Source organism: Cydia fagiglandana, chromosome 19 (assembly GCF_963556715.1).
Source record: "Cydia fagiglandana chromosome 19, ilCydFagi1.1, whole genome shotgun sequence".
In the NCBI taxonomy this organism is placed as follows: domain Eukaryota; kingdom Metazoa; phylum Arthropoda; class Insecta; order Lepidoptera; family Tortricidae; genus Cydia; species Cydia fagiglandana.
The window spans coordinates 3297899-3310292 of NC_085950.1; the positions used below are offsets into that span (position 1 = coordinate 3297899).

The 12394-nt window shown below is 40.3% G+C and overlaps 1 protein-coding gene across 1 annotated transcript; it reads right to left on the bottom strand.

The window, feature by feature from the left end:
* Nucleotides 1–6770: 6770 nt before the first annotated feature.
* Nucleotides 6771–12365, bottom strand: LOC134674179 (uncharacterized). The gene has a single exon (XM_063532236.1). It carries the CDS (start codon nucleotides 12363–12365, stop codon nucleotides 6771–6773), a length of 5595 nt encoding a protein of 1864 aa, XP_063388306.1.
* Between the last annotated feature and the right edge of the window lie 29 nt (nucleotides 12366–12394).

Consider the following 12394-nt stretch of genomic DNA (forward strand, 5'->3'; position numbering starts at 1 on the left):
AGAGTCGGACCATGGACAGTTAGCAACGGATTTGATAGCCCACGCAGTGCAAGTGTCATTTATACGCCATAATTTCATAGAATTTTGACGTTTATAATAACACTTGCCTGTGAGCTATCAAATCCGCTGCAGACTTTTCATGGACTGACTCTAACTCTATGTAACGACACTCAAGGGGATGGACACTTTCCGACATTATAGTTTTCGTTAGATTGAAATTAATATATAAGTACCTATACCAACTATATATAGTTATAGTATAGTATAGGCTATAGCCAAAAAATGTTCATGGTAAAAAGATTAGTGAAATGTTACATCTAGTGATGTTATATGGAGATTACACTGTAGTTTCAAATAAAATGCTGTTAAACGTATAACACTTTTTATTTACAACTCTATCCTACCATTGTTCTCTTTCTCCCTCTGGCTCTTACTTCTTCAAACTTCCCAATAATCTCCTTTATTATGGCGGCATCCTCCTCCTGGGTTATGGCAACATCTAGTTCGGGTTGCCGATATTTTTTCACAAACCTCTCCTTGATTAGCGTAGGTTTCCCGAGGTAATTACAGATGTACAGCTTCGCTTCAGCTCCTTGCTTCAATATCTTTGAATCTTCACACATTTTTCGATGTCGGTGAAATATTACTTAACCTGTAAACTGGTCAACACGATTGTCCGCCGATTTTATTTCAATAATGGATTACCATAACCCTATATTAAATACCTATATTTCAACTTATAATGACTAAATGTTGCAAAAGAGTAATAAAATAGTTCTTTGTTTACAATTTGGAAGAACCACATTCGTAAAAAAAAAACAACAAATAACAAAGGAGCTCGCTTGCTTGTATATAAACGGAGCCGATGAGGCGGGTACAACTTAAAGTCAGTCCGATTTTCTAAGATTAAGTTCGCCATAGTCTTACATAGGAGTATTTAGGATCACGGTTAAATGTCTAATTTCAACAACATCGGCGAGAGCAAGTGGAGAGGATGGGAGAGGATCGTGCGGCTAAAAGAGCTTATGTGGGGCGACCAACTGGGAGACGTCCGGTCGGAAGTTCTAGGTACCGATGGATCGATGAGGTCCAGAAAGGCCTGTGTGGCATACAAGCGGCTGAATGGCGTCAGATCGCACAGGATAGGAACGAATGGCGAAATCTAGTGTCGGAGGCCAAGATCCACTTCGGGTCGCTGAGCCAGCGAAGTAAGTAAAAAAAACAGAAAGTATAATCAGCGCGCCGCGAATAGTTAGAGACTGACTAAGCTAACTCTGTGCCGTGTTAACACAGTGTGCAACTGTTATTTAAGATTTCATAGTAGTTTGACGTTTATGATAAAACTTTTACGTCCTGTGCTCTACCAAACACGGTGCAGAGTTAGCTTAGCCCGACTCTTGTTACTCCTGTGTAGTATTAGTTTCCCCTGACCTATGATAGTACACACACACACACACACACACACATTAACACTACAGGAATGAAAAATAAAACAAAAAAAGTTACATCAGTAGTGTTATATTTCATGTTAGCTTTTACTGATTTAAAAATGTATGGTGTAGTGTCAAAACTACTAACTTGTCGGCCGGTGTAAGCAAAATATTAAACAGAATAACAAAAAGTGGGCGTATTGAGTGTTGACACATTATCCGCAAACCGTCATATCTTAAGTGTTTGTGTAAGGCTGTGCTTCCACTAGAGATGTGCGAGGATGCGTAGCGAGGGATGTGTTTGTTAAGAACCAATAGAATCACTACACGCTGAGCGTAGAAAACAAATGAAGTGATTCTGTTGGTTCTTAAAAAACATCCCTTGCTAAGCATCTCCGCACATCTCTGGTGGAAACGCAATGTTAAACAGCCTCATGCTACTCACTCGTCCTGCGCGACACACGCCGGCACGACACCGGGAACACATCGTGCACGCGCGTGCAAGGGAACCACGACACACACATCACACAGCCCACACCCGACACATGCTCTACCGGTAACTAGCGGGTCATATTTCCGAACACTTGCGTAATTTCAGGGTTTTTTACCGGAATGTTTAGTTCTAAGATGTCTTTGTAAAGTGTAGTTTTGTCCACTCCTGTAGTTGCAGTGGGTACAAATAAAAGGCTTTTCGTCAGTGTGTATCATCTGATGTTTTAGCAAGTCCCCTTTCCGATTGCATTTGTAATCACAGTGGCTACACTGAAATGGCTTCGCCCCAGTATGTATCATCAGGTGTCGTTGTAAGACTGACTTCTGACTGCAATGGTAATCACAGTGGCTACACTGAAATGGCTTCGCCCCAGTGTGTTTCCTCAGGTGTCTTTGTAAGTCCGACTTCTGACTGCCTTTGTAATCACAGTGGCTACACTGAAATGGCTTTGCCCCAGTATGTATCGTTAGGTGTATTTGTAAGTGTGACTTCTGACTGCTTTTGTAATCACAGTGGCTACACCGAAATGGCTTCGCCCCAGTATGTGTCAACAGGTGTCGTTGTAACTGTGACTTCTGACTGCATTTGTAATCACAGTGGCTACACAGAAATGGCTTCGTCCCAGTATGTATCATCAGGTGTCGTTGTAACCGTGAATTATAACTGCATTTATAATCACAGTAGCTACACTTTAAAAGGTTCCCAGCAAAATGTATTGTTTGGTGTTTGTGTAAATCAGTTTTACACGAACTTGTGTAACTACAGTGACTACAATTGGAATTATTCTCTAAAGAATGGCTCCTTATATGAGTCTCCAAACTTTTCTTGGAACTCGTTGTATACTCACATTCAGCACACATGAAATTTGAAACACCATGTTCGCTTTTCTCGTGTTCTATCACAAGCAATTCGGTTTGAAATGTAGAATTAAATAATTCACAAGCAAATGGTTTTGGTCCGGTTGACGAGTGCGTGTGTTTTATGTGTTTCCTTAAAATACACTTGTTTCTGAAACGCTTGCCACAGTGTTCGCAATGGTATGGTTTGCCTCCACTGTGAACAGTCGCGTCGTCGCGCAGGCGCTCGAGCACCACGGAACAAGTCATGGCGAGCTGTTCCCTGGTGCGAGCGGCGCTGCCCGCCGAACACACTGAAACACAAATTAACAAAACAATTTAAACAACGCGTTTACTTAATTTAACAAACATTTAGACATCGTGCAGGATTGTCATCAAATAAATGTTATTTATTTTTTAAATTTGAACCGAGCTATACAAACGCAACTATCAACACAGAATTAGCGAAGGTGGTGCTCGTTAGCGGTGGTGGCCGAGTGTATGTGACGTCCGACTTTCAATCCGGAGGTCACGGGTTAAAATCCTAGCTCGTACCAATGAGTTTTTCGGAACTCATGCTTATTTTCCACTAGCCTTTCGTTGAAGGAAAACATCATGAGAAAACTTACCAACATCAGCAAAGAAATTCAAAGGTGTACTAATATGAAGTCTCCAACCCGCAGTGGGCTAGCGTGGGGACTATAGCCCAAGCACTCTCGTGCATGAGAGGAGGCCTGTGCCCAGCAGTAGGACGTACATAGGCCCTGAATTATATATGGGTGGTACAAGACCATAATGAATATGGGTCACACATACATGTATAATGTAGTGTGGCTCGTGTCGTACTATGTGCAGTAGTATCGTAGTGTCGCAGTACTCACCCGACACGCAGTCCTCGTCACTCGCCGCGTCCGACACCTCCGACTTGACTGCCCGCACCTCCACTGCAATAACGATACAGTTGTATTTAAAATAATGATAGGTGAAAACCGCGTGAAAAACCGTTCAGTAGTTTGAACATACAAACAAACAGAGACAGACGCGGGCGGGGAACTTTTTTCGTATTTATGATCGCGGATTACTGCGATCGATTTTGGTATATTTGGACAAAAATAATGCATGAATCAGGACATTTTTATGCCGCATCATGTGCAGCACATGGTGAGGGAAACGTCGTGAGGAAACTTGACTATTCCCAATAATACCTACTGTTGAAAGGTCAGATGGCAGTCGTTTTCGTAAAAACTAGACCCTACGCCAATTCTCAGACTTAGTCGCCAGTCGGACCCCAGGTTGAGTATCCACTTTTCAATACAGCTAGTATGGCGTGGGTACTTAAGTTTAGTTGGGGTACAAGCACATACAAGTCATGAAGTCATACTGTACAATGGATCTTAAGTTAAAAAAGGTCACAATCTACCAATAGCCAGGACTGGACTATAATACCTACATAAATTAAGATTATAATATTTATAAATGACCTAGCCTAACATGAAAAATTGAGGCTTTTACCCTTAAGGGATCACACATTGTGAAAATATAACAAAAGAATAGTAAATTTTAGAAAGGATGTGCGGGAAATAAAACTTATATAATATAATAATAACATCAAAATTAAATCAAGAGAATAATTTGTTATTTCATATATTTAGTTAGTAGTAGTAGCCCCTTCTACAATCTCTCTGCTTTGCCTTAAGGTTGACTGGTAGAGAATGCTTTTGGCATGAAGTCCGCCTTTTGTATGATAAGTTTTCTTTTGTGCAATAAAGATTAAATAAATAAGTAATAATAATAAAATCTAATGGTAAACTGACCTTGTAGTGGGAGCACTTTAGGTCGGTGCCACTCCTCGGGGCCCAGCACAAGCTCGGCCTTGACCTCATGGTCGGTATACAGTCCAGCCTGTGCAGCCGCCGCGCTCACTCCTTGACAGGCGCTGTCCTCACACTCCAGCTCCTCCTTCACACTCGGCTCTCCGGGCTCCGTCTTCACACACACCTCTCTTGGCTCTGTCTTCACACACACTGTCTCTATTGAGATGTTGTTGTGTGCTAACAAGCTGGTGACAGAAAGAACCTGCAATGCAAGTAGCACATGATGAATTGTGGAGCCTTACAGCAATCACAGTATGGCAGTAGAGCGTTGTGGTATTTAATTTCCAGCAGAATTAGGGTCAGTTACACCAAACCGTAACCATAGAATAAATAATAGTACTACCGTACAGAAAGGACACTTTCTACAAAAGCGAAGTATGACAGCGATTCAGGGACTAATCATACTCCCTTTCTAATGTGTGCCACTATCCCTTTCGGCCATTTAGGGTTGGATATACGCATAAGGACGTCATGTGGTGACAACCCTAGTAATTGCTCGGAGCAATGCTGAGCCGAACGGAGCCGAGAATGCCCGAAAGGAGGAGTGTCTCCCCACAGCCGTAACTAAATTGCTACTGTTAAAGTAAATTAATCATTAACAGAATCACTAGTTTTATAGAGTTATACGCAATTATGTTAACAAGTCTCAACTACACTACAGTGCAGAATATGTAAAAGTAGCTATAATATAACATACTTAATTAATGAGAGTAAGTACCTTTCTCACTACAGCTTCGAACAGTCACCGAAAGCGGAAGTATGTATATTTAATTACGGGGCAAAATCTACAAAATACGTATGGTAGACAACTCGCGTTAGTACAACTATTTCATTTAATGATGATTTAATGTGAAATTGACATGCAATTTTCTCTTTACGTAAAACAAAACGACTTATCCATAAACCAACACAATCATAACATAACCTGATAACCTCAAAAATTTGACAATTGACATATATACAGTCCAAACTGCAGTCATGGAACTGTCCGAAGCATCTTCTATGTTCCGGTAAGATTCTATAGAAATGGTATTGTATACGCGTGATGCGACACTATGATGGTCGAATTTATTTGTTTATCAATGTATAACATCATTAAAATCGACTTTTTACATCACTAAAAACGCACACATACACGTTTTACGCAAACACGCAGCTTGAAACCACTGAAAACAGCGACACTTAGATTAGAAGTTTATCTTGTCAAAAGTATGGTTGTCCTTTTTTAAAAAATGGTATTGGTATAGTTGCTGCGCCGTCAAAGGCAAAAGACCATGTTGGGGCCTTGCTTCGGACAGTTCGGACTGTATGTCAAAATGTCAGTTGCACGTCAATTGTCAAATTATTGAGGTTATGTTATGTGATGTGTTGTGTTTGTGTTGCTTTATGGATGAGATAGATGTCGCCGCGTTTATTAATGAGGATGTAATAGACGACAAGACTAACAGTTGATATTGAATAGAGTATCCGCACTTAGGTTTTGGAACTGCAATTATATATTTACATAAATCTTTGTGAACGTTTATTAACATTGTAATCTGACTCAAGCGACCCGTGGCTTCCGCACGGCTACGGTCTAGCCTCGCCTCGACGAGCTATTGACATCGCGGGGAACTAATATTACCACAACACGAGGTCATGGTAATGTGTGCTATCACTACATTGATCACTTGTATAACATACCCCTACTCGAGTCATATTTGGTTGGGACCATTGGTCCCCACAGGTCTCCTCCAACCCCTTACAACCTGCCCTCTTATTGCCTCACTTGTCTTGACTTGCTTTGAGTATCACACTCTGCTTGTACTACATATTGCTGTTCCATAACCGTTAGTGTGGACTTGAATACTTGGTATAAGATTGGTTCTACAGTTCATTAGATAATAGCATTTGTATAAGAAACTTACCAAATCTGATGATCTACTATTCTTTATTTTATTACTCACATAACACACCAACCGTTTTTCACTTTGAATAGCGTCGCAAGAACATTAACTTTTTCTTTCATCGACAAACCTAGAGGTCAGTGTTGCCAGCAGGGTTGAATATACGTCAAAATCTATAAAGTAAATGTTGTGCAACTTACCAATTGTTTGATACTCGCGGTTCTCCGCGACATTCCCCGACAACAGAGAGTCTACTGCAACAGGATTATCAGGTTGCGGGTCCATTCGGCGATTTTTTCCTTCGCTCGGATGGCTGCTTGTCTAAGTGGCGTTGATCTTTGGACAGCATTGTCCCCCATGTTGGATGTGTCTTCTGCGGTTGGTTCCGTCACAACTACGTCATCGGGCTCTGACATACATTCGTCCACTTGATAAGTTAATTCTTCATTAGTTGAATTGGCTTCCGCTGCCGGATCAGTCACTTCTTTGTGGTCCGGATCAGCTTCCTGTCCCGGATGTTGTTTTGGGTACTCGGAGCTTTGTTGTGGAACTTGTGGGTTAATGTTGATTGGTATTGGTGTTGGCAAACTGTTGATCTCAACTTGGTCATTATTTGTAGGTAGATCCAATGGAATAGGATTAACCGGATTTAAGATGTCCAAAGATTGGGCGTTTTCAGTGCAGTTGTCAACTTCTAGTGGGTAAAGATGACCGACTGACCTGGTATATTCTGTATTACCCACTTTCACTTTTGCTACACGGCACTGTCCATCCTGACTTTTTATTAACGAAGTTATCCGCCCCACTTTCCAGGTATTCCTACTCTTCAATTCCTCTTTTATCTGTACTATGTCTCCAAGTTGAGGTGTCCGGTCTGACGTTACTCGAGGTTGTTTTACTGATCCCCGATGTTTCTCACGAAGACTAGTCAGATATCGTTCTTGAAACATTTTCTTAAATTCTGCTAAGATTGACTGGCCTCGTTTCCATCCTTGGATAAGATCCATTTTTGTAGCAGTCCCATCAACGTCTATAACATTACTTGAGGGAGTCAATTCCAAACATTTCCCTAGAGTCAAAAAATCTGCAGGTTTCAGGACATACTCCAAATCAGCACCTACATTTGTCAAAGGTCTTGTGTTGACCACTGATTCGACTTCTTTGATAACGGTGACTAACTGACTGTCATTCAATAAATGTTTATCCAAAGTCCTTTTAAGACAGTGCTTTACAATTCCAACCAGCCGCTCATAAAATCCGCCATGCCACGGGGCTAACTGCGGAATGAACTTCCATTTTATTTTATTTTCGGTGCAGTAGCAGTTAATTAGTATTTCGGAAGTCAGCTTAAATTGCAAAGCGTTGTCTGATATAATTGTATTTGGTGTACCTCTAGCTGCCACCAATCTTCTTACTGCAAGGAGACACTCCTCTGCTGTCAAGTCTTTCACTAGTTCTAAATGTATCGCACGAACTGCCAGACAGGTGAACAAACAGACCCATCTTTTTTCCCGGTTTCCATTCATGGTGATAACATACATTGGCCCGAAGTAATCAACCCCAGTAAACGTAAAGGGAGGACTATAATTGACTCGCTCGGGAGGTAATGCTGCAGTTTGAGGCAATTTGTAGGGTCCTCCACCTTGCTTCAAACATTTCTTACACTTTTTAATGACCTTCATTACTTGAGCTTTTCCTTGCGGGATCCAATATTGCTCTCGAATAATATTCAAAGTATGAGGTGGACCTACATGGTAGTTTTTTTCATGTACTTCTTGTATAACTCTGTTGGTAAACTCGGAGTTTTTGGGAATAAGTATTGGGTGCTTCTTGTCATAAGACCAGTTCGTATGTTTCATGCGTCCACCACACCGCAAGATTCCATCCACATCTAGGAACAGATCAAGGCTTCTCATTAACGCTGTCTTCTTTCCGTTTATCTCGTCAGGGAAATGTTTCTTTTGTACTTCCAAGATTTCTGTAATACCGGTGACAGTCTCAGTATCATTAGTAATTACCCCCTGATCCACTTCTGTGAGGTTGTCTGGTGGATCTACAATACCAATTTCAGGCTCTTTGTTACTAGTAATTTCTGTTTCACTTCTGCCATCTACTTCCTGAATTTCTCCCGTAAGGTAAGCAGGTGGGTCTACTTCATACCCTTTCTGTACCATTTCTGGACCATCTATTATGTCCAGGACCTCCCCGGCCGAAAGAAAAGTATTTTGTTCTAAGTACCTGTTACTTGGCCAGAACTTTGAGTCTTTAACGAGGAAATGTGGGCCTGTAAACCATAAGGCTTGCTTTTCTTCCCATAGTTCCGGACGTGTCCCTAAATCAGCTGGATTTTCGTTAGTGTTTATGTAGCAGAACTCAACATCCTTTAGTTGATTTATTTCATCTACGCGTCTCTTTACGAAGGGTGGCAGTAAGTGGTTAGTTCTAAGCCAGTACAGCACGACCTGGCTGTCCGTCCATAAGTACTGCTTATGAATTGTCAGATTTAGGCTACTCTTTAAGTACTTAAGTAACCTACTTCCTATCAAATAGCCCAATAGTTCTAGACGGGGAATCTTCAAGTTTTCTTTGTCTTCTACAGGCGTCACGCGTGATTTTGACATTAGGAACGCAGTCTTAATAGTCTCTCCACATTGGGTGCGTAAATACGCAACAGCTGAGTAAGCGAACTTAGAAGCATCGGTAAAGACATGAAGTTCATATTGCATTGCGCCTTCCGGCATGTCTTCGGCCACATATCTAGGTATCTTTATATCTTTTGCTGTCTTTAATTTCTCCACAATGGATTTCCATTTTTGAACAATATTCATTGGTAAAGGTGTGTCCCATTTAAATTTCTGGATGCACAAATCTTGAAACAGTAATTTAGCTGGTAGAATAAGAGGCGACGCAAAACCACATGGATCATAGACACGGGCAAGAGCTCTAAGGATATCCTTTTTGTTCAGTTCATCTTTGGCTTGAGCCTCAAGCGCCTTATCTTCCACTTTAAGTTGTAAAGTGTCATCTTGTAGGTTCCAAATGAGACCAAGAATTTTCAATTTTCCTGTTTGATTTCCCAACTGGTTCTTAGGGATCTTCTCCATAATTTTACTGTCATTTGATACCCAGTCTCTTATATTCATTGAGAGCTCGTTAAATACTGTCCTGGTTTCATTATACAAGCATAAAGCTTCATCTAACGATTCAACAGATGTCACTAAATTATCCACGTAGCACTTGTCAGCTATTTTTGTGAGAAGAGCTTCATTTGTTTTGGTTATATGGTATCGAATTGATGCTGTTAGTAAGAATGGACTAGAAATGATGCCAAACGGGATTCTACAAAATCGGAAATGTCGTAAATTATCATCTGTTAGTTCTTTACTAGGGTCCTTAACCCAGAGAAATCTTGTCACGTCTCTGTCTTCATTTTGAAGACCAATTTGTAAGAACGCCTTCTCAACATCTGCAGTAATTCCTACTTTGCCGGTTCTAAATTTAATCAATAGTGCAGTGAGATCTTCTAGTAATGAAGGACCCCGGTACATACATTCATTTAAACTATTGCCGTCTTTTATCTTTGCTGACCCATCATAGACGATCCGCCCGCTCTTTCCTTCTTGTTTTACTATGTGATGTGGCAAGTAGTGAACAGGAGGACTTACTTGATAGATAGGTACTGTTTTAAGTTCTATTTCTTCGATTATTTTTTTATCCAATTGTTCCTGTATAATGCGGTTGTACTCGTTGAGCGTACTCTCATCAGATCTCCGTAGCAAGCCTTTTAACCTGCCATAGGCTAAACCATAATTTGTTGGTAAATCAGGCGGGTATTGGATCCACGGCCACTTAACCTCATATCTGCCATTGTTATAACGTACCGTTTCATTGAAATATTTAACAGCTTCTTCTTCTCTGGTTGTTTTTGGAGAATCTGTTATACCAATGCTTTCTAAACTCCACAGGAATTTCATGTCAATACTTCTTAGCGGTAGATCAGGTTCATTAAAGTATGTACAATCCGTATCATGGCACTGACAGTAGTATGTAATGACTGATAAGGTATTATGTTCTCTGTCTTGTTCACTATTCCCGGATACAATCCAACCAAAATCTGTGTTTATAAAAATCATGTTGTCCTTTTCAATGCGCTCGTTTCGTATAAGCGAAAAATAATAATCATTACCTATAAGTAAATCAACATTCTCGCCCCTGGTGTCATCATCTGCTAGAAAATCTATGGGCTTCTCTATATCAATCTTCACAATAGGAATCCTTCTTGTTATATGAGGTACTATATTGATTCTTAAATCCTTAATGACGTCTCTTTTTGTTTTAATTTTAATTTCAGCTGATGGGCTATATATAGTTTTCGGTGAAGTTGATGAGAAAGTATACATTGTGAGAAAATCTTCTCCATCTGGAATAATGTTTAAAGTATTTGCTATTGCTGAAGTAATGTAGCTACGTTGTGATCCACCATCCAAAATCAGTCTGCAAGGTAGTTGTTTATTCTTGTTGTGGATTGTCGCCACTGCCATCTGTAAAAATGATGATGTTTCTTTAGTAGTAGAATTCAAAGTATCAGTCTCTGCTATGACAGCACTATTAATATGTGTTGGCTCACCCTTTTCAGTATTTTTGATTTCAGGCTTAGTCTTCTTAAATTGCTTCGGGCATAAGGCACTATTATGATCATCCTTGCAGAAGTAACACTTCTTTTTTATTCTACACATCGACGCCGTGTGTCCCCGTTTGAAACATTTGAAGCATCTACTCATATTCTTCAGTTTATCTTTCCTACCCTTTATATTTTCTACCTTACGGCATTCGTTACTGTAATGGGTTCCTTCACAAAAGATGCAACTTTTTCGCATTTTTTTAGATGGCTCATTACCACCTTTCTTCTTTTGATATGAAATGTACTTCCTTTTAGATCCCGTCTTTGCTACTCCTAACAATGAAGCTGTTGATGGAAGCGCTGGTGATGAGCTTGATGTAACACCACTTGCAATTTGGCTATCTTGACCGGAACGCTCCATCGCCGTTATCACTTGTTCGAGTCCCATCCGCAATTTTTCAATACTTTGATCTTGAGGAGATAATAAGTGAACTTGGTACATTACCTTCTCCGGGAATTTGTCAGTCAATAGAACACGAAGATGACTACTGTTGATATCCTCTCCGAGGTTGTGTAGCACGCGTAAGTGTCTCTCGAGGGCATTTATTGTTTGTCTACAGCTAGTAGCATCATTGTTACATTTGTTTATATTCATTAGGGCTTTATAATGAGCATCAATAACTTTCTCCTTTGTCCCGTACCTTTCCTTCAACATACTGACCGCAACTTCATAATTTTCATTTGTTATGGAAATCCCTTCAATTGTTTCCAGCGCAGCTCCTTGTAGAGAGGTAATTAAATATGACAGCTTATCTACATTCTTTAGGTTTCGTGTCCCGACATTGGCCTCAAAATGGTCCCAAAACTCAGTAAATCTAAGATAATCTCCATTGAATTTTTGGAGTTCCAATTTCGGTAACCTTGCTACTTGACTATTTGTTCCTTTCTGTTCCTGGTCATTATTGGTATTTAACTCCATGTAAGTGTCTAGACGGGATAGGATATCTTCAGCTATTATTTGGTCCTCCAAATACTCGTCTGAAGTGCTGCCAGTACTACTAATGAAATTTAGAGTCTCCCTTTCCAAAGCATCAATTGCCCGCTTGATTTGTATGCGAATTTGCATAAGGTCCGTTAACTGTATCTCTCTCCCTGACAGTATTGTTTCAGCATCTGCCGACAACTCCTTCAATTTTCGATGTCTAATCTTCACTCTCTCTTCCATTTTGATGAAAATTTAATTACCTGGAAATA